The 23282-nt window shown below is 43.1% G+C and overlaps 1 protein-coding gene across 1 annotated transcript; it reads right to left on the reverse strand.

Annotated features, from left to right (window-relative positions):
* Positions 1 to 857: 857 nt before the first annotated feature.
* Positions 858 to 23195, reverse strand: LOC148042443 (lipase member M-like). Its single transcript, XM_087701919.1, has 10 exons — positions 23150 to 23195; positions 19265 to 19370; positions 17774 to 17891; positions 15453 to 15651; positions 14391 to 14500; positions 11964 to 12100; positions 6362 to 6508; positions 5885 to 5956; positions 4557 to 4622; positions 858 to 1214 (listed from the first exon to the last, which is right to left on the reverse strand). The coding sequence occupies exons 2-10, from the start codon at positions 19361 to 19363 to the stop codon at positions 981 to 983; spliced, it is 1182 nt and encodes a 393-aa protein (XP_087558045.1). The 5' UTR covers positions 19364 to 19370; positions 23150 to 23195; the 3' UTR covers positions 858 to 980.
* Positions 23196 to 23282: the final 87 nt, after the last annotated feature.

Here is a 23282-nt window from a genome sequence, read left to right on the forward strand (position 1 = left end):
TTTCTTTAAGTGCTGCTGATCGTGTTAGTTTATAATTTGTGTTCCAAATTCTTTCCCAATCCACTAGATCTATGTTGTAACCAAAGTTTTTGGCCCATGCTATCATGCAACCTTTCACCTTTTCTTCTTCTAATGTTACTTCCAATAAATATTTGTAAATTTTCGTTATGAATTTATTTTCCGGGCCAATTAAAATTTTATCTATTTGTTGTAATTCTGTGTATATTCCATATTCTTTTACGTCTTTTTTGTATCTTGATTGTAATTGTTTTTTTTATTACTAGCAGTAATAACATTTTTATATCACCAATTTCTGACAAACATAAAGGAAAAGTACCTTTTTTTCGGAGTATAAGATGCACCTTTTTCCCTCAAAAAAGAGTGTGAAAATCTGGGTGCATCTTATGCACTGAATACAGCATTTTTGGCATCTCTGAACCCTGCCCCCTTTGCAAAAATGGCTGTGCATAGCCTTTAGGAGGCTTCCAGAGTGCTCCTGGGGGCTGGGGAGGGCAAAAATGAGTGAAAAACGGTTCCATCCTCATTGCTCATTTTTGCCCCCACCCCCCCAGCCACCAGGAGCAATAGCAATAGCAGTTAGACTTATATACCGCTTCATAGGGCTTTCAGCCCTCTCTAAGCGGTTTACAGAGTCAGCATATTGCCCCCAACAACAATCTGGGTCCTCATTTTACCCGCCTCGGAAGGATGGAAGGCTGAGTCAACCTTGAGCCGGTGAGATTTGAACAGCCGAACTGCAGAACTGCAGTCAGCTGAAGTAGCCTGCAGCGCTGCATTTAACCACTGCGCCACCTCAGCTCTATAAGCCGGCAATCTATAAGCCTCCTAAAGGATATGCATGGGATTTTTGGAAGGTCTGCTGAGTCCAATTTTTTTTAAAAATTTGCTTCTTCAAAATCTTGGTGCATCTTATACTCCAAAAAATCCAGTAGTTTTTTTTTTTTTTCAAATTTACAGCATTATGTATGTAAGGATATCAATTTAATAAGAGGACTGTAAACTCTCTTAGAAGCATCAAGGCCCAAAATAAAATCACAGTGAGTCCAATCAGATAAGCTAGCTTTGTAGACAACACTACGGAGCCGGTTAATTAATGCTTTGACACTGTCGGGAGTCACTAACGTGTCCCTCTCTCCATACCATATACTTATTGGTACTGTAATGCGTTCTACTTTGTAAGATGGCGGCTCATCCTAAAAAGACAAAAATAAACCAACTGAAAGGTTTTGCACACAAAATATCATATTAAATACAAACTTCCTATTGAGAAATTAGCATGAATCTTTCTAGGTGCAAGAGGAGGTGAATATCTTAATATTTGATCATGGTAATTGAGTTACCTTGTCACCTCAAGGCTGGATTATTGCAACGTGCTCTACATGGGGCTACCCTTGAAAAGCGTTCGGAGACTACAGTTAGTATTTTAGTATTTTAGTATTTTATTAGGATTTATAGGCCGCCCTTTTCCCTGAGGGGACTCAGGGCGGCTTACAATCATTAGGGAGGGGGTGCAATTCAAAATAAACAATATGTGAACAAAATAAAATAATAAAAACACAACTTGCATTCAACATGCAACACTCAGGTGGGGCAAATTAGAGGCTTATCCCCAGGCCTGTTGGGATAGCCAGGTCTTGAGGGCTGCGGGGAAGGCCTGGACGGTGGTGAGGGTGCGTATCTCGACGGGGAGATCGTTCCACAGGGTCGGAGCTGCAACAGAAAAGGCTCTCCTCCGTGTAGTCGCCAGTCGACATTGACTGGCGGATGGGATTCGGAGGAGGCCCAGTTTGTGCGTTCTTATCGGTCGGAGGGAGGTAATCGGCAGAAGGCGGTCTCTCAAGTACTCAAGTTAGTCCAGAATGCAGCCGCGCGAGTGATATTGGGTGCACCGAGGTACGCCCACGTTACACCTGTCCTCCGTGAGCTGCACTGGCTACCAATTGGTCTCCGGACGCAATTCAAGGTGTTGGTTATTACCTTTAAAGCCCTACATGGCTTAGGGCCAGCGTACCTTCGAGACCGCCTACTGCCACATACCTCCCAGCGGCCAGTAAGATCCCACAGATTGGGCCTCCTTCAGATGCCGTCAGCCAGACAGTGTCGGATGGCAGGACCCCAGAGGAGAGCCTTCTCTGTGGCTGCTCCGACTCTTTGGAATCAGCTACCCCCAGAGATCCGGACCTTACCCACTCTCATGGCCTTCAGGAAAGCTGTGAAAACCTGGCTATTTCGGCAGGCCTGGGGCTGTTGACCTCGTTGTTAAGGTCCAGCCCTGATTAGAATGAATGTATGTGGTGTTGCGCCTTTTTTTCCTCTTTTTTCTCTCTTTTTTTGTAAGCCGCCTGGAGTCCTTCGGGATTGGGCGGCATATAAATTTTGATAATAAATAAATAAATAAATAAATATTTACAGTGCTAGAAATCTTTGCACAGTGAGTGAGTTATCCTGAGAAAACAAGAATGAAACAATAATTATTTTAGTCACCCTCCAGAGGGCCTTAAAGACCTATCCTTCTTCCAGACGTTCAACTAATAGCAATATCAAGGCTTATGTACCGTTTTACCAGAGGTGGGTTGCTCCCAATTTTACTACTGGGAGCTTTGCTTTGCGCAAGCACACAGTTCAATGTAAATTGTTCTTCACACAGGCGCAGAACAATTTACAGTGAACTGCACACATACACGTGCACTACAAAACAGCATAGCAATAGCAGTTAGACTTATCTACCGCTTCATAGCCAAGGTGGCGCAGTGGTTAAATGCAGCACTGCAGGCTACTGCTAGATCAGCAGGTCAGCGGTTCAAATCTCACCGGCTCAGGGTTGACTCAGCCTTCCATCCTTCCGAGGTGGGTAAAATGAGGACCCAGATTGTTGGGGGCAATATGCTGACTCTCTGTAAACCGCTTAGAGAGGCCTGAAAGGCCTATGAAGCGGTATATAAGTCTACTGCTATTGCTATTGCTATTCATAGGGCTTTCAGCCCTCTCTAAGCGGTTTACAGAGTCAGCATATCGCCCCCAACAACAATCTGGGTCCTCATTTTACCCACCTCGGAAGGATGGAAGGCTGAGTCAACCTTGAGCCGGTGAGATTTGAACCGCCGAACTGCAGATAGCAGTCAGCTGAAGTGACCTGCAGTACTGCACTCTACCCACTGCGCCACCTCGGCTCTGCCACCAATGACAGCAGGGAACAGGGAACTAGGTCGCAGAACAGGCAGTGACCCAGACCAAAAAACCACTACCAGTTTGGCCAAACTGGGAGCAACCCATCTCTGCATTTCACAGTACTTTACAGTTCCCTCTAAGCAGTTTACACAATCAGCATACTGCTGCCAACAATCTGGGTCCTCATTTTACTGACCTTGGAAGAATGAGGTGGCGCAGTGGTTAGGGTGCAGTACTGCAGGCCACTTCAGCTGACTGCAGTTCTGCAGTTCGGCTGTTCAAATCTCACCGGCTCAGGGTTGACTCAGCCTTCCATCCTTCCAAGGTGGGTAAAATGAGGACCCGGATTGTTGTTGGGGGCAATATGCTGACTCTGTAAACCACTTAGAGAGGGCTGAAAGCCCTATGAAGCGGTATATAAGTCTAACTGCTATTGCTATTGCTATGAAAGCCTGAGTCCTTGAACCGGTGAGAACTGAATTGCCAAATTGCTGGCAGTCGGCAGCCAGCAGTCAGCAGAAGTAGCCTGCAGTACTGCATTCTAACCACAGAGCCACCACATCTCAGATATGCGCATACCACAGCTCAGACTAAGATGATTAGAGTCCCTTTTTGGGTGCATGATATGCTTGGTATTATTGACTGGAAGCACCATTCTGTTTATTGCTTCATGTTCCAGTCTGGCTTCATATTATTTTGTTATTTTGCTGTGAGCGGCTGGAATCGATTGGAGTTGTAGGGCAACCAAATCAGATGAATAAAAATTCATATTAAATAAATGGGTATCATATAAATTATGATAGACTTTGATCTCCACAGCAAGACTCTGATCTGCAGAGATAACATGCTTGCCTGGAGTTCATTGGGGTGAAAGCAGCTTGAGACATTTTCAAAGAATTATGCAAAAAGGGAAACAAATTGATCCTTTGGCTGTGAATGCTTGGCTCCTCAGGGACTGTTGGGTTTTAATAGCTATGCACCAAACTCTGTATATTGTGTTGTACATGAGTTGCCATCATTTTGTTTCTTAGTAGCAATAGCAATAGCAGTTAGACTTATATACTGCTTCATAGGGCTTTCAGCCCTCTCTAAGCGGTTTACAGAGTCAGCATATCGCCCCCACAGTCTGGGTCCTCATTTCACCCACCTCGGAAGGATGAAGGCTGAGTCAACCTTGAGCCGGTGAGATTAGAACCACTGAACTGCAGATAACAGCTGAAGTGGCCTGCAGTACTGCACCCTAACCACTGCGCCATTTTGGCTCTTATGCACAAAAGCAGTTTCAGCTAGTCAAGGACAACACGGTCATTTACAAGCTCCTGTTGTACTTGCTGAAGAGACAGAGAACTCTGTCAGATAAATCTTACCTGATTGTATCTCTCCTTGTTTCCATCCCCATAATCAAAAGCTCTAAATTGTCCTGTTTTGCATATCTAGATTTTAGAAAGAGCGAGGAGGTAAGGGAAGGAGGAGGAGAGGTAGAGAGAAAGAGAGATAGGGGACAGAGGGAGAAGGAGGGAGGGAGAGGGAGGAAGGGAGAGAAGGAGGGAGGGAGGAGGAGAGAGAGAGAGAGAGAGAGAAAGAGAGAGGGAAAGGGAGGAAGGGAATTATAAATGATCCCAAATTCTGGTGTTTTATTATACTAAACACATGCCCACTGAAAGTATAGGTTTAAACACTGAGCAAAGAATTTAGGCTAAGGTGACCAGACATCCCACTTTTGGCGGGACAGTCACGATTTTTCAAAATTTTTCCCGTGTCCCGCTGCGTGTTCAAAAAGAGTTTAACTTCTCTCTCTTGAAAGTGTAAGCTAGCATAAGGCATTATAATGCAAGCTAGCCTTAGCTTTCAAACAGTTCATTTAGTGACCAAAGTTACAAGGGCATTGAAAAAAGTGACTGATGATCATTTTTCACACTTAGCGACCATTTTCACACTTAGCGACCATTGCAGCATCCTCATGGTCATGTCATCAAAATTTTGATGTTTGGCAACAGTTACAATTTATATTTTGTAAATTGTAGTTATGTTGAAATAAAAAAAATATCACAATACTATTTTTGCATTGTATGAAAATTTTTGTTGCTCCGTATAAAATTTTTAGTCAACCCCCCCCCCAGTCAAAGGTGTCCCTCTTTACCAATCTGAAAATCTGCTCACCTTAATTTAGGCAGACCCAAGATCAGTAAAACTTTCTCTTACAAGTGACATCAATAATGCTCTAATGCAGGGGTGTCAAACTCAAGTCCCAGAGGGCTGGATCTGGCCCATGAGGTGCTTTGATCTGGCCTGTGAGGCTGTCCTGGAAAGTATACTCCATGGCAGCTCCTGGCACCTCACAAAACAAACTTATTTCTCCTTCCCTAAGTTGAGGCCTTTACAGTTCCTGTAAAGTTTAACAGCAGTAGCACTTAGACTTATATACCACTTTACAAAGCTTTTACAGCCCTCTCTAAGAAGTTTACAGGGATAGCATATTGACCCCAAAAATCTGGGTCCTCATTTTACCGACCTCAGAAGGATGGAAGGCTGAGTCAACCTTGAGCCTGGTGAGATTCGAACTGGCAAATTGCAGTCAGCCGGTACTCAGCAGAAGTATCCTGCAGTACTGTATTCTAACCACTGCAACCATCGTGACTCTTTTTATAATCATGCAAAATTCTGGAAAACGATATTGGATTTTGAGATACTTTACCTGTCCCCAGTGGAGTACATTTTGAACGGATGTTGAATCGGGGAAGTATGACAAGTAGACATCCGTGCGGCTCTGCAACAGATATTTTGATTACTGAAATGGAGCAGTGAAGTAATTTTCTTAATGGTGATACATGGAATAGTTATGCTCCTGAGCTGCAGCTTAGTTTATTAACGTAGTTTAGTTCCGTTCAGTTGAGCTTACGGTAAAGCTTTTCTCCTTCCTCCTGTATGAATTGTGTAAGGGGCAAAATAGAAGGAGCCACTCTTGCGGAATATATTCATTATAAATGTACAAGATTGCTAAAGCTGCGATGAAGTTTGTGCTGCCTGTTAATTAAGATAGCTCAGTTCCCATTGTGTAAGACAGGAAAGTTCATGAAAACAGTTAGTTTTTGAAAACAGTTAGTTTTTTAATCTCCGTGAGATGTTCTGAAGAACTTTCAGACAGCTAAAATACATCTTTCTCGGCACATACCAAATTTAGATTCTTCTGATTATCTCCTCCAATTAATGAAATAAAGTTGGCGCAGAGTCGGTTGTAAATTTTGGAGCGGCATGTCCAGATGACCATTTTTCTCAAAATCTCATTTCTCAGTAGAAAATCCCTTCTGCCCAAAAAACCCTGTAAATATATTGATATTATATATAGTTGCATCAATATGGATGAATGGATCTATTAACGTTAGCAATAGCAATAGCAGTTAGACTTATATACCGCTTCATAGGGCTTTCAGCCCTCTCTAAGCGGTTTACAGAGTCAGCATATCGCCCCCAACAACAATCCGGGTCCTCATTTTACCCACCTCGGAAGGATGGAAGGCTGAGTCAACCCTGAGCCGGTGAGATTTGAACAGCCGAACTGCAGAACTGCAGTCAGCTGAAATAGCCTGCAGTGCTGCACTCTAACCACTGCGCCACCTGTTCTAGAGCAGAGATGTCAAATTCAAGGTCCAGGGGTTAGATCCGGCCCATGGGGTGCTTAGATATGGCACATGGGGCCATTCTAGGAATAGCAAAGGACCAGCCCGTGGTGCCCCTGCCAGCAAATATATAGCTTGGGAGGGCTGCATGCGGTCCTCCCAGGCTCCGTTTTCAGCCACGATGGCCTCCTGGCACTCTTTACCAGCAAAAAGAGAACTCTGTTTTCACTGGCAGAGAGTAGCAGGAGGCCATCGTGGCTGAAAATGTAGCTCGGGAGACTGTTTTTGCTGGCAGAGTTCTCAGGGCACCACAGGTTCCCCCCGACATGAGTAATGTCAATCTGGCCACGCCCACCCCAGCCTTCGAGGTCAAACACATGATGCGGCTCTCAATGAAATTGAGTTTTACCCAGTGGTGGGTTTCAAAATTTGTTCGAACCTACTCTGTGGGTGTGGCCTTCTTTGTGGGAGTGGCTTGCCGCCCATGTGACCGGATGGGAGTGGCTTGCCGCCCATGTGACCGGATACGAAGATGCCGATGACACTTGTCAGAACCACCTTAAATTACCCCACACACAGCACTGGCATGCATAAGAATAGGATGTAAACTTGTTTTTTAAAAGGCATCTTTGGTTTGCGTTAAAACAACTTCAACACCCGCAATGTTCTGATTGCACCACAAACGCAGTAGTCATCCTTACCTTTCACAGAGGCACTGAGTTTTATAAATACGAGCATGATAGTGTAGAGTAATCATATCCAAGGACCAGTGGTGGGTTTCAAAAAATTTTGGAACTTCTTCTGCAGGTGTGGCCTGCTTTCCGGGTCCACTGGTGGAACCTCTTCTAACCGGTTCGGTAGATTTGACGAAGCGGTTCTACCGAATAGGTGCGAACTGGTAGGAACCCACCTCTGGTTTTACCCCTGTTCTAGAGTTTGGCTTCTCCTATTGATGAGGATGGGAGCGTGAGAACTTTCTTTCAAAGCAAAGAGCTTTGGAAGAGCTGGGCGTGAGAGAAATACCCAATGCCAGGTTTCACTCTAACCATGCAAATCACTGCAGTCGATTATTTAGAAATAATTAAGTGAACGCACCTTCCCCTTTCGTGATTTCAGGTGGAGAAATTGAAAGGCCCCTTCCAAAAGTGCATTTTTCCTTTCATTTCCTGAAAGAAAGCTGTTTCTGTATGGTGAACACAGTCAGCACCAGACTGAAAGGACCGTCAACATTCTGTGATAGGGTACCTGGGAGTGACGTGGGGGAAGACCCTCATCCAGGGGAACAGATAAGAGACAGCTGGACCCACAAAAGGAATGTGGGCATGCCAAGCATGTTGGAAGGGACTTTATCTAATTCCTTGTAAAGGTGATGGGAGGTGGATTCCATAGGCGCCGCCATCTTGTTTTTTGGCTTCTGTGCTTGCACAGAAGCATTTTTAGTTATGCGCATGTACTCGCAGCACACATCGAGCATGTACGCGCACATGATGCGCACGCACGGTGCATCCATGAGCAAACTGGTAGCAGCAGCAGCCGGAACGCAGCCTTGCTTCAGACTTATAAGATTCTGTTAATTTAACCATAGAACTAGTCCATCTGGTTGCACTTCCTATCTGGACTACCTCTTAAGGCTGCTGTCTCAATGAAGCGGTGGATGTGATGAAACGGGGCCTTGAGGCTGTTAGGGACTGGATGAGGGCTAACAAGCTTGTGCTCAACCCGGATAAAACCGAGTGGCTGTTGTGTTTCCCTCCCACTAATTTGGCAAGTGTTCCATCACTCAGGCTGGGGGGTCAAACACTACACCCCTCAGACAGGGTTCGCAACTTGGGAGTCCTCCTGGACCCACAGCTGACATTTGACCACCATTTGTCAGCTGTGACCAGGGGGGCATTTGGCCAGGTTCGCCTGGTGCACCAGTTGCGACCCTACCTGAACCGGGAGGCTCTCACAACAGTCACTCGTGCCCTTGTGACCTCTAGGCTGGAATACTGCAACGTGCTCTACATGGGGCTGCCCTTGAAGAGCATCTGGCGACTTCAGCTAGTCCAGAATGCGGCCGCGCGAGCGATCGTGGGTGCTCCTTGGTTCACCCACATAACACCTATCCTCCGCGAGCTGCGCTGGCTACCTGTCGATCTCCGGGTGCGCTTCAAGGTGCTACTTACCACCCATAAAGCCCTTCATGGTAGTGGATCTGGATACTTGAGAGACCGCCTCCTGCCAATTACCTCCTCGCGACCAATTAGATCACACAGATTAGGCCTCCTCCGAGTCCCATCTGCCAGTCAGTGTCGACTGGCAACTACGCGGAGGAGAGCCTTCTCAGTAGTAGCTCCGACCCTTTGGAACGATCTCCCCGTGGAGATTCGTACCCTCACCACTCTCCAGACCTTCCGTACAGCCCTTAAAATCTGGCTATCCCATCAGGCCTGGGGTTAAAGACTGTAATTCGTCCCCACCCGAATGGTATGAATGTTGTGTTCTATTTTAATTATGTATTGTTCTTATGTGTCACTGTTTGTATCCCCTTCCCCATGAGTTGTAAGCCGCCCTGAGTCCCCCCAGGGAAAAGGGCGGCCTATAAATAAACTTTAAACTAAACTAAACTGTCAAAGGACACTTAAGGACTGGATGTTCTTCATAATAGCTCTTTGGTGCTCAGTAATTCCACTGACCTTGTTTTTCTCCTCCTCAGGACAAGCAAGAGGACTTATTCAAAGCTTGGGAGGCAAGGGCTGCCAGGTTCTTCTAGGAGAAAGGCTGCTTTTGCAATGATCTTATCAGCAGGATAATTCTCCCACCCCTGATCTACCTCACAATACCAGATTATTCCGCGGAGGAGGAAGAATACCATCTAGGCCAAATAAACAAATCAGATTTCCAGCCTACTTAGGCAAGAGCCACTTGCAACACGGATAACAAAAAGCTATCCACTTTCCATATGAGCATAGGATGCTCTTCTTCTTTTTTAAGAGAAAAGCTGTTTGCATCTACGGTTTGTTAGTGGGTTATTATTGTGTTGGTTTTTGTCAGTTTCCCATTCCCAGAGCCGAGGTGGCGCAGTGGTTAAATGCAGCACTGCAGGCTACTGCTAGATCAGCAGTTCAGCGGTTCAAATCTCACCGGCTCAGGGTTGACTCAGCCTTCCATCCTTCCGAGGTGGGTAAAATGAGGACCCAGATTGTTGGGGGCAATATGCTGACTCTCTGTAAACCGCTTAGAGAGGGCTGAAAGCCCTATGAAGCGGTATATAAGTCTACTGCTATTGCTATTGCTATTTCTGTAGATGCACTAAATTTGGTCGCTCGGCCTTGAGAATTTGGTGTATTTTGGTTCCCCTTTCTTAAAAGAGAAACATTTTAAAGCTCTAGCATTTTTGCGAGGTTCCCTCATATTAAAGCATTTTATAACTCTTTCCCGCATATTTTTCCTCAATAAATATAATATTTATTTGCTGTAGTGCAAAATCTGGAACCGTGTACATTTTCCATGACAAGTAAATTTTGTTTCTTCAAAATAGTCAGCAAATGAAAAATTAGAGAAAAGTGTAGTCAGATGTGAACTTTAAAAAATGGGTCGCCATTCCAATGTTAGTAGCTAACTCTTATAGCAATAGCAGTTAGACTTATATACCGCTTCATAGGGCTTTCAGCCCTCTCTAAGCGGTTTACAGAGTCAGCATATTGCCCCCAACAACAATCCGGGTCCTCATTTTACCCACCTCGGAAGGATGGAAGGCTGAGTCAACCCTGAGCCGGTGAGATTTGAACCGCCGAACTGCAGAACTGCAGTCAGCTGAAGTAGCCTGCAGTGCTGCACTCTAACCACTGCGCCACCTCAGCTCTTGATGTTGGTTAATTCTTAATACTGGCCCATCTATTTCAATATTGTATTTCAAGAAAGTTCAGATCAGCAGAAGCATAGGATAGTGTATTAAAATGCATCCCCACATTTTAGTTTTTGGCTAGTAAGTATTTCTAGAAGAAAGATTGGGCGATAAATGGTCCAATATCGAAGGATCATTCAATACAACACAATAGCAGAGTTGGAAGGGACCTGGGAGGTCTTCTAGTCCAACCCCCTGCCTAGGCAGGAAACCCTATACCATTTAAGACAAATGGCTATCCAACATTTTCTTTAAAACTTCCAGTGTTGGAGCATTCACAACTTCTGGAGGCAAGTTGTTCCACTGATTAATTGTTCTAACTGTCAGGAAGTTTCTCCTCAGTTCTAAATTGCTTCTCTCCTTGATTAGTTTCCACCCATTGCTTCTTGTTCTACCCTCAGGTGCTTTGGAGAATAGTTTGACTTCCTCTTCTTTGTGGCAACCCCTGAGATATTGGAACACTGCTATCATGTCTCCCCTAGTATTTCTTTTCATTAAACTAGACATACCCAGTTCCTGCAAATGTTCTTCATATGTTTTAGTCTCCAGTCCCCTAATCATCTTTGTTGCTCTTCTCTGAACTCTTTCTAGAGTCTCCACATCTTTTCTACATCGTGGTGACCAAAACTGAATGCAGTATTCCAAGTGTGGCCTTACCAACGCATTATAAAGTGGTATTAACACTTCACGTGATCTTAATTCTATCCCTCTGTTTATGTAGCCTAGAACTGTGCTGGCTTTTTTGGCAGCTGCTGCAAACTGCTGGCTCATATTTAAATGGTTGTCCACTAGGACTCCAAGATCCCTTTCACAGTTACTACTGTTGAGCAAGGTACCACCTATACTGTACCTGTGCATTTTGTTTTTGTTGCCTAAATGTAAAACCTGACTCTTTTCACCATTGAATTTCATTTTATTTGATAGTGCCCAATGTTCAAGTTTGTCAAGATCCTTTTGTATCTTAAGCCTGTCCTCTGGAGTGTTGGCTATTCCTGCCAGCTTGGTGTCATCTGCAAATTTGATGAGTTCCCCATTTATCCCCTCATCCAAATCATTGATGAAGATGTTGAAGAGTAGTGGGCCTAAAACAGAGCCTTGGGGTACTCCACTGCATATGTAGCAGGGATTCCCCCAGACAACAGATATTAAAGCAGTCCAAAATCAAAAAGTTATGTACCCAGAGTTGAATCAATGTGTTATAGGGAAACAATAATTAAATAATTGAAATCCTCATCTTTGCTACTACCATCACATTGTATGTCAAATACCTTTATTGTAGCATCTGGCAGGAATAGTAATTTGGTTATTGGAGATTTGGAATTCTTTACTGTGGTTGCTGGAGCCAAGGCATGGAACATTTTTATCTTTTCAGCCACATGTGGCATGGATGACAGTGCAATCAAACCTGAGAATACAAACCCAAAACATTGACCTTAAAAACCCACATTTTTCAGAGTCCATATTTTAGGTGAAACTCTTAAGCACAATTAATAGAAGTAAAAGAACCAGGAGAGATTTACTTGGGAGGAGGGGGGATAGATTCCTGATCCAAACTAATGTTCATATGCAGGATTTTCAAATTACAAATACTTAGGACAAAAAAAGGCGAATGAAACATGGAATATTGCAATATGATCACATGCCTAATCTAGAAAGGCAAGGGGATTTTTACTCATTAATGACACGATCCTCTCATCCTTTAGAATTGGACAAATATTAGCTTGCATTTCTTCTGCCAAGGAATCAATGGCATTCAATGAACAGATCTGCTTATAGCACAATCTCTGGAAGAATTTTTTAAAAATGGAAATAAGCCATCTGAACGCAATCTATCACTTATTTCAAAACCACTCCAAAGTAATTCAACTATTCTAGAATCAGCAATCTTTTCAGGCAGCAAATACTATTATGTAACATTGCCTGTGTGTGTGTGTGCGTGTGTGTGTGTGTGTGTGTGTTGTATTTGTGCTGATAAATAAATAAAGGGAGACTAGTATAGCTCTATTTCAAGCTATTTAGCTCTCATCAGCTAGCCAAGTCCTTACTGGGATTTGAACCTGTGCTGTATTGCATATTAGGTGGTTGTGTTAGCCACTAAGCCACAGGTTCTCCTCCTTTATCAGCTGAGCCAGGGAGATAGGTGCGGTGCCTGCGCGATGCTCCACTGAGCAGCTGGAGCGTCACAGTGGCATCACGTAGGTAGGGACGTATGCGTGTGTGTATGCATGGGTGTGCATGTGCTGCACACATGCATGTGGAGGACGCCAGATCCCATTGCACTGTACTGGTTGCAACAGGATCCAGAACCCACCACTGATATATATATATATATATATATATATATATATAGATAGATAGATAGATAGATAGATAGATAGATAGATAGATAGATAGATAGATAGATATAGATAGATAGATAGATAGATAGATAGATAGACAGACAGACAGACAGACAGACAGACAGACACACACACACACACACAATTTATGACATAATTAAAACTGGTGAGATTGCACAAGTTTCAAAACCTTGTGCAATGGCACTCTGATAATTAAATACCATAAGACTGGAACATTTTTTTGTGTAAAATATTGTTTGGCAATCTCAAGAGATTTGGGCCACTTTAAAATGAGTTGGTTATGGAGTTTTGCTAATGCTACTTGAGGAAGTTGTGGGCAACATGTTGCTCTCCACTGAACTATTCAGCAACAAGCAACTTCTTTATTTCACAAAACTTTATTGACTTTTTAGTAACGTAATGTTACTTAATTTCAGAAAGTTGCATTAAAACGTTTTTAAGAGTCTTCCTGAAGACTAAAAAGCAGATTATTTTAAAATCCAAATCAGAAAGGCTTGGTTAAGCTTTTATCCTGTGTTAGAGAAATTAACTTGTTTTATCCTGGATTTTCTACATGGTTTTCTACACGCTCTACATGGGGCAGCCTTTGAAGAGTATTCGAAGACTTCAACTCATCCAGAATGCAGCCGCGCGAGCGATTGTGGGTGCACCTCGGTACACCCACGTTACACCTATCCTCCGCGAGCTGCACTGGTTACCGATTGGTCTCCGGATACGCTTCAAGGTGCTAGTCGTCACTTATAAAGCCCTTCATGGTATTGGACCTGGGTACTTGAGAGACCGCCTGCTGCCAATTACCTCCCATAGACCCGTTAGATCTCACAGGGTTAGCCTCCTCCGGGTTCCGTCTACCAGCCAATGCCACCTGGCTACCACCCGGGGGAGGGCCTTCTCTGTGGCAGCTCCGGCCCTTTGGAATGAACTCCCCACGGAGATCCAGACCCTCACCTCTCTCCAGGCCTTCCAGAAAGCCATCAAAACTTGGCTGTGTCGGCAGGCCTGGGGTTGATGAGTTCCCCTCCCCTCTCGACTGGTATTTCTGTGTGATTTTTGTGTATTTTAATTATGTGTATTGTGTTTTATGTTCCCTTTCCCCCCTGAGTTGTTCGCCACCCTGAGTCCCTCCTGGAGAAGGGCAGCATACAAATAAACCAAATACAAATACAAATTTCTGAGGCAATATATCTAAAGGCATGTATGAAATAAGCATATATTAATGTCATTCTAATTTTATAATATCTCCATCCATGTCCATCTTTTGCCATTCTGTCATGGATACATGCTATACAACTACAGCTGCATGTAGTTTGTGTAGAAGTGGTTTCTATAATATACCTAGAGTGGCACCTTGAGAGAATCCCACTAAATGTATCTTGGAATTTCTTGTTTTTTCCACAATAAAAGAAATCATTGCTGGGAGGTCATATCTGGCCATTTCATCAAAACTGTAAGACATAATAGAGAATTCATATTAGCAATAGCAATAGCAATAGCAGTTAGACTTATATAACGCTTCATAGGGCTTTCAGCCCTCTCTAAGCGGTTTACAGAGTCAGCATATCGCCCCCAACAACAATCCGGGTCCTCATTTTACCCACCTCGGAAGGATGGAAGGCTGAGTCAACCCTGAGCCGGTGAGATTTGAACAGCCGAACTGCAGAACTGCAGTCAGCTGAAGTAGCCTGCAGTGCTGCATTTAACCACTGCGCCACCTCGGCTCATTGCATGAGATAATTGATCCTGTTTTTATGAGCTCTCTAATTCAAGCAATAGAATTTCAACCTAATGTAGATAGATTGAACCATGCCTTGCAAAGATGCTTTGTTATTCCTGCATCCTGACTCAACTCACAGCAAACTTCTGCTGATTCACAACACTTCCCTAACTCCTAGAAAATGTTTTGATGTATTGAATCTCCATATCACAATGTTTGTCAATGGATGAATCCAATGGATGGATTTCTCTTTATAGTACGCTTTTACAAATAAGAATCTGAACGGCCTAATTTCTTTGTTACTAATTTTAACCACGGGTCGTGCAATGTTATTCACACAATGAAGGAGAACACAATCAGTCGATTAATATCAAATAATTAGGAACAACTTTCAAACTATTGTTTTCAAAAAAAAATTCTCTTCCATTCTTGCTGTTGAATGTTTAAATCTTGTATTTTACAGTAAAAAGCTAAACATTCCTCCTTCGTAACACAGGCTTAAAATTTAATAACATTTTGAACAAGGAAATAGGAAATGCAGCTAAATCACATGGAATTGTGAATAGTGTTGTGCAATCTGGTAAAAGGCTGTTCCACATTAAGTCTAAGAAATGCAATTAAAAGCAAACAAAAAAAAACCCTCCAAATCCTGAGGCTGTCTATCCATTCTGTTTTTAAATCACCTGTAAGCGTGATACTGGTCTTGCTGGATTGTAAGGTATTGATGTTTTCGAGACCAGGAGTTGCCTCTGTTGTTCCCTATCCAGACATCATAGCCTGCATCTGCTAGCATGAATCCAAGACTCTGATTGGGCATGTTTGCAACCCACGTCCTTCCTTCCAGACATAAGCCATGCTGCAAAAGCACAGCTGGTTTTCCTGCTGTAAAAAGATACCACAAACATCGTTATTGTTCACCCCAGTCCCTGAAATTTTGTGGGATATCCAATTTTGTTTGTCTTGTGCGTATGAAGCAACCCTAAATTCAGTACCAGCGTAGGTCCTTAGTTCTTCATCCAGATCTCCAAATTTATATTAGAATCTAGACGGCTGCTCAAAACCAGAGCAAGATATTCATAATTTGCTGAAATGTACAAATTATGTATGTGATTTTTAGTCTCCCGTGGTCAATGGTAGCAGTGACGTGTGGTCAGCTTTATGGCTGGTGAGGCAGCTTTTTAGACTTGTGGACTTCAACTCCCAGAATTCCACAGCCAGGCATGCTCAGTTCCGATTTAAAGCGACAGCATTTTTCCCCCTTGCAAAATAAGTTTTCCCATTCTTTTTCTTCTCCCTCCCCCTCCTTCCTCCCTCCCCCCTCTCTCAAACAGACACACGCACACACACAGAGAAGTTGGATCCCTCTCTCTCTCACTCACTCACTCTCAAACAAACACAAACACAGAAGTTGGATTGGATATATTTTCCAAAGGCTTGAAAGAAGCTCCTCTGCCATACCCCCCCCCTTCCCCTGCTGCCTTCCAATCGGAGCCTTTGATTGCAGGTGGAGCCACGTTGCCTTTTCAAACTTGTAATCAGTGAAGCTGGGCTTATATACTTTTATCCATCTGTGTGTGTGTGTGTGTGTGTGTGTGTGTTTGAAAAGGCAACATGGTTCTGCATGCAATCAAACTTTTTGAATTCCTCCCCCCTCCCCACACACGCACCTTTTCCAGCTGTTTCAGAGAGGATTTCAACTCTCCTTTTGCCTGCCCTCATGAAAGGCTGAGTCAGACTGAGCTAGTTGCTCCCAGAGAACTCTAAAAAGCCTCTAAAAATGCCTTCTACAGGAGGCGAGAGAACACCTGCCTCCTTTGCATATGAATTTTTTCGCTTTTTAACCCTTGGTTAACTCTTAAAAGGCAAAAAATTCCTTATGCAAAAGAGGCCCCTAGTTCTCTGGCCTCCTCCTATAGTTAACACTAAGCAGACTCCAAGTCACTGTGACTTGGAATCTGGCAGCAACTACCTTGGCTTTAATTATTTTTAAAATAGCAATAGCAATAGCAATAGCAGTTAGACTTATATACTGCTTCATAGGGCTTTCAGCCCTCTCTAAGCGGTTTACAGAGTCAGCATATTGCCCCCAACAACAATCTGGGTCCTCATTTTACCCACCTCGGAAGGATGGAAGGCTGAGTCAACCTTGAGCCAGTGAGATTTGAACCACCGAACTGCAGAACTGCAGTCAGCTGAAGTAGCCTGCAGTGCTGCATTTAGCCACTGCGCCACCTCGGCTCTTATTTTTCTTAAAAAATTCTTTAAAATTCTTTCCTTTTCCTCATGACTGGTGAGGCCACGCCTCCCCTGCCTCTAGTGACTGCACATCCCTGAATGGTAGCATGTATCTATAAAATTAATGGTACTTATCATTAAGGGGTCATGGGAACAGTTCATCAATTGGTCATTATATTAATGATGCACTCTGCTCAATCCATTATTTATCATTCCTTTATCTAATAATACAAAATAACATTTTCTCTACCATGAAATGGAATTCATTTTTTCTTTTGAGGATCATATTTCCAAAATCTAATCTGTTTAGAGGTTACGTGTTAGCATAAAGGATATTAAAGGCAATGTATGATGGAGCTTGTGTGTGTGTGTGTGTGTGTGTGTTTGTGTGTGTCTGTGTGTGTCACAATGTTGAAAAAATGCAGGAATAAATATCCCAAATGCCTAGGAGTAAAGGTATGTGCACAGGAATGAATTTCTGTACACTTCTAAGTTCTATCTCTTTGATCTTCAAAAATCTTCAAAAAGAACTGGATATTATGCTCCCATTCCTGGTCTTGGAAAGGTGATGGCTAGAAGCCCTCCATGCTGCCTTCCAACCCTATAATTTGAAAGTACATTTGAAAGTTGTGTCAATTGGAAAATAATTGGCTACCTAATGTTGGCTTACTCCAATGGAATAAGATATGCCTTCCCCAAAGTTTCTAAACAAACTTTTCATAAATATCTCCCATGAAAAATGTATAGTCTGATATATATTTTTACTTACATAGGCTCCATGTGGAATTTCTGCCATGTGGAATTCTGTTAACCGTGAGAATGTAACCATCAGAAGTTGTTACTTCATATTCTTCAGCTTGGTATCCTTGATGGTGAATGATTTCGCTCTGTTGAAGGAAATTTCAGGATAACTGCATCATGTTTTTATATTACCTATCGATTGGTGCATTATTAATGTGTAGAATCACCTTTAAAAAGTCTGGAAATAGCCAAAGGATTCCTTTTTTTTTTTAAATGTGGAAGATCAAATGTGAAAAGGATTGGAAGAGTTCATGTGTTTATATTATCTTAAAAGTGAGAACATGTATTCATAAGCTGCGGTAGCACAGTGGTTAGAATGCAATGCTGCAGGCTACTTCTGCTGACTGCCAGCTGCCTGCAATTTGGCAATTCAAATTTTGCCAGGCTCCAGGTTGACACAGCCTTCCATCCTTCCGAGGTTGGTAAAATGAGGACCCAGATTGTTGAGGGCAAGATGCTGACTCTGTAAACCGCTTAGAGAGAGCTGTAAAGACTATAGAAGTGATATATAAGTGCTATTGCTATTGCTACTATCAATAAAACACCATGCCCTTTTTAACCGAGAAGATCAGTGATCCATAATGGAAAAAAATTAAAGTCCCTGGGAAGACTTTGTTTTATTTATTTATAAATAATTATTTTAATTTATTTGTATTTTTTTCTAGTCATTTTCAGCTCCTATTAGCCCTTTAGCAATAGCGGTTAGATTTATATACCGCTTCATAGGGCTTTCAGCCCTCTCTAAGCGGTTTACAGAGTCAGCATATCGCCCCTAACAACAATCCGGGTCCTCATTTCACCCACCTCGGAAGGATGGAAGGCTGAGTCAACCTTGAGCCGGTGAGATTAGAACCGCTGAACTGCAGATAACAGTCAGCTGAAGTGGCCTGCAGTACTGCACCCTAACCACTGCGCCACCTCGGCCCTTTGAGGAAGGGAAGGTCAAGAAACAGTGTTGTTCAGGAATGTTATTTATTGTTGTAGGTTATGAGAACAGTATTTTAAAAGACATCTGTTTCCCTGTACATCTGTACATCTTAAACAAAACCAAGGCGGGGTTATTAATTCTTTTTTTAACGTTTTCTGCTTTTCTGGAATTCAATACATATGTAACTTGAAATCCTGTTTTAAACATTTATTCAACACAATTCAGTGGTGGGTTCCGACTCCCATTGCAACTGGTACACTGCAATGAGGCCGGGCGACCACCACGTCCATGCGCACAATACATACATGCATACCCACCACCTGCGACCCTCCAGCTGCTCGGCGGAGTGTTGTGCAGGTGCTGTACGCCCCATGCACATGCGCAAATGCCTCAGTCGTCTCAAATAGAGATAAGGAGAGCGGGTGTGCGGAGCACTGTACTGGAACAGTACTTGGTGCTCCCAGCAAGCACCAGTATGCCCGTACCAGGGCATACCAGACATATCCCACCACTGACACAATGACAACTTACAACGTTCATGTATGCTTCAGGATTTCCGGCTTGGAGCACTATTGCCGAGGAAGATAAAATGCCTTGAAGTGCGAAAAACACTAAAAATAAGAGCCACATCTTGTACCTATATATATAAAAAGCAGTGTTTAGAAGATTGAGAAATGTTTGATGCCAATAAATCATGAGTGACATTGCTAGAATACCCACACAAAAGTTGTAACAATTGGGAACTATTAAGAAATCGTCATTAAGAGCCGAGGTGGCACAGTGGGTAGAGTGCAGTACTGCAGGCCACTTCAGCTGACTGCAGTTCTGCAGTTCGGCGGTTCAAATCTCACCGGCTCAGGGTTGAGTCAGCCTTCCATCCTTCCGAGGTGGGTAAAATGAGGACCCGGATTGTGGGGGTGTTTATATTATCTTAAAAGTGAGAACATGTATTAATATGCTGATTCTGTAAACCGCTTAGAGAGGGCTGAAAGCCCTATGAAGCGGTATGTAAGTCTAACTGCTATTGTGTAACTAACCATTAGAATAAAGGGCTTAGCTGCTCTGATGTTGTCCCTGTTAAAAAGAACAATTTGACGTGCACTGATATTTACTAATATTGCAGTCTTATGTCTATTCATATGAGTTTAAGTGATGCACTAGATTGCTGGGAGACGAATGGCATATAAATCTAATATATGAATATTATCTTCAAATACCTGTGTTTTAATTATAAGCAGGAGGTAGTGGTAGGTTCCTACTGGTTTGGACCGGTTCGGCTGAACCGGTAGCAGCTTGGCGGCATGGGTCTCTGGAACCAGCAGCGACCCAGGCTTGCCATGCCTCCAAACCAATTCTCCTGCCATCTTGTATTTAGATTCTGCACATTTTTATAGTGCTGCGCATGCATGCGCAGTGCACATCAAGAATGCACATGCACGCTGCGCCCCTGAGAGAATCAGCAGTAGAGACTGGTGGAACCCAGCAATGGCAGGAGGTCAGATATATGATTAGAGAACTATAATGGTTTGTGTTATGTAAGAAAACTATGGGAGGCAGGAAAAAGATTTACAGTCTTAGACGATGGTCTGATAACAAAATTTAAATGTGAAGAAGGGATAAGAGTTGGGAAAGCACCTGAGAAGGTATCCTCCCTAGTTTCCCGGAAGGAAAAGGATGGGAGGGGAACTTTCAGATGTGTTAGATTGTTGTTAGCATTGTGAGGCAATTCAAACAAGAAGCACAGTGAGAGGTGCTAGCCAGGGGCGTGGCACGACAAAAGTGCAAACGTCAAAAGCATGCCGACAAAACCGCGGTGCTAAAACCACGATGTCAAAAGCGCGCTGACAACAGCGCGCCGACAGAAGCGCGATTTAAGTTAAGGTAAGGTTTAGGATTAGGATTAGGATTAGGTTTAGGTTTAGGTTTAGGTTTAGGTTTAGGGTTAGGTTTAGGGTTAGGTTTAGCGTTAGGGTTAGGGTTATTTTTAGGGTTATGTTACAGCGCGCTTCTGTCGGCGCGCTGTTGTCGTGCGCTTCAGCGCTCATTCGTCGGCGCGGTTTTGTCGGCGCGGTTTTGTCACTGCGGTTTAGTCAGACGCGCTTTTGTCGTTTGCGCATTTGTGGTGGAACCAGCCAGGGGTGGGTTTCAGCCGCCTTACTGCTGGTTCGCTCACGTGCACAACTTGCACACATGCACAGTTCAATGGAAATTGTTCTGTGCACGCGCAGAACTAAAAAAAAGATGGTAGTAGAGATGGCGGTGACCAAGGAACCAGTTTCGAGGGTGTGGCCAGCCTGGGTCACTGCCGGTTCTGAGACCCAGGCCGGCATACCACTACCAGTTGGGCCAAATCGGGCCAAACCAGTAGGAACCTCTGGTATTAGCTCTATTACTAGCTTTATTCTAGGGTTACATTAACAGAATCTTGCAGGTCCGAAAGCACCTCTCCTGTCCCTCACTTTTACATATCTTGAAAATTTGGGAAAGTTCCTTCTGAGATGCTTACTCCACCCTCAACCCATCCTTTGAACTCAAGTTTGTTGTCTAGTCTGTGGTTCCCACATACTTATACAAGCACTGAGTCTCAGTGGAGCATTTACTCTATATCACCCCCTCCTGGAAAACATTGAGATTACCTTGGTGAGAGAAGTCTTAGTTGGAGAAAGTGAGGAACAAGCATAGAACTCCTAGATTTGAACTCCTTATGAAATAAAATAAAATCTCAGAGAGGTTCTATATAATACTGTTATTTGATACCCAATATGTTGCAATCCAAAGAGCTGAAAACATTTATTACGGTGGAATCTTAAAGCTATTGTGGTTTGTCCTTGAGTCAAACAGTCCTTCATTGCTTTTTCTACAGAGAATTCCAGATTATTTTTATCTATCCTGTTTTAAGAAATCATCTGACAGAAAGCTTGGCCACTCTTTGGGGTTCCACCACAAAACCGCGAAGCCCTTATCCGCGCCGACATAAGTGCGGAGGGCAAATCCATGCCGTCCGAAGCGCTAAGGAAAAACGTGACCCTACCGTGATGACATAACCGCGAAGGGCAAATCCGCGCCTTCCGAAGCACTCAGCACCCTAAACCTAACCCTAAACCTAACCCTAAACCTAACCCTAAACCTAACCCTAAACCTAACCCTAACCTAACCCTAACCTAACCCAACCCTAACCCTAAACCTAACCCTAAAGCAAACCCCTAAACCTAACCCTAACCCTTACCTTAATTTAAATCGGCTTTCTGCCGCCGTGCTGTTGTCGCGGCGGTGATGACGTCGCGGTGATGACGTTGCGGCTTTAGCGATGCGGTTTTATCACCGCTATTTTGACGAGCGCGGTTTTGTCGTGCCACGACTCTTTGGACACATCATTCCAAATTGCCTAGTTTTACCTCTCCCCCCCCCCCACCGCCTTTACAGATCAGTCTTTTGTGGGGCTTGAAAAAGTGTACCAATTTCTTTTTAGTTTTATGTTTCAATTTTTACCTGTTTTATTTTCACTTCACTGGTGGTCTTAAACAATAAACTTTTGATTTAATTTGGCATTTAGACATGTAAATTCTGCAAGAAATTCTGCACTGCAATAAGTATTTACCTTTTAGGACAGGGATGGATTATTATTTTTTAAAGATCATATGAGGGGTGATGCAGGAGCAATAAAATTAAGCCAATGTATGCAACAGTAAAATAAACTGATGTTTACTACTGATTCACTGAATATTCTTTAGCTAAAACTCTTTTCTAGAATTTTGGTTAAGCAAAATAAACTCAAATCTAGTACAAATCTGGCGTACATCCATTTAATAGACTATTTTAGGAGTATCACAGCTTCTTGAATTAATTTTAAAAAAAAACAGGTTCCCTCCTTATAAATGAATTTCTGATGCCTGTATAGAAGAATTTAGATAAATAATTGGTGGACATTTGTCAGAGGAGAAGTTTTGAAGAGGGGAGCCATTATCCCTCTTCTCTGACAAAGGATTTTCCTCAATTATTATTCCCTTTTCCTTGTATGCCAAAATCAGCATTTCCTTGTATGCCAAAGTCTCAGAACCTGAGATAAAAACACATCCTGTATTTCCAATGAAATGGAATCTTTGTTCCTTTAAAAGTAGTGTTTCTCAAATTCGACAAGTTTAGGATGTGTGGACTTCAAGTCCCAGAACTCCCCAGTTAGCCAGCCAGGCTGGCTAGGTTATTCTGGGATGTGCAAGTTTAAACATGCCAAGTTTAGAAATACTACTTTAAATGAAAACAAACAATTGCAATGCTGGCATCTATCAAGAAGCCAACGATCTCTCATAGCTAAAATTGCTTTCAGAACCTTAAAATGTTGCTGAGTAGAGAGAACATTATCTGTCTTCTGTTCTACAAAAATCAACAATCTGCATAAGGAAAAAAAGAAAGTTTTACCAGAATCTATTTGCTGTCCTGGAGGGAAACTCTGGGCTTGGAAAGATTGAAATGTTCACCGCTTTAAATAAGAAGTGAGAAGATTGAGTGATGCTGCCTTTTAAAGTCCTTTCACCTTTTGATGTCCCAACTT

The sequence above is a fragment of the Thamnophis sirtalis genome, unplaced genomic scaffold (assembly GCF_051295495.1).
Source record: "Thamnophis sirtalis isolate CommonGarterSnake01/CBP01778 unplaced genomic scaffold, rThaSir2_p1.2 scaffold_15, whole genome shotgun sequence".
Classification (NCBI taxonomy): domain Eukaryota; kingdom Metazoa; phylum Chordata; class Lepidosauria; order Squamata; family Natricidae; genus Thamnophis; species Thamnophis sirtalis.

What these genes read in the sequence shown, in the direction of transcription:
- LOC148042443 (XM_087701919.1), bottom strand. Translation starts at nt 19,363, where the DNA reads ATGTGGCTCTTATTTTTAGTGTTTTTCGCACTTCAAGGCATTTTATCT. An exon ending in ATCAGAAGAATCTAAATTTG is followed by an intron (nt 5,957 to 6,361) that starts GTATGTGCCGAG and finishes TATCTGTTGCAG; the next exon opens with AGCCGCACGGATGTCTACTT. An exon ending in ATGTACTCCACTGGGGACAG is followed by an intron (nt 4,623 to 5,884) that starts GTAAAGTATCTC and finishes TCTAAAATCTAG; the next exon opens with ATATGCAAAACAGGACAATT.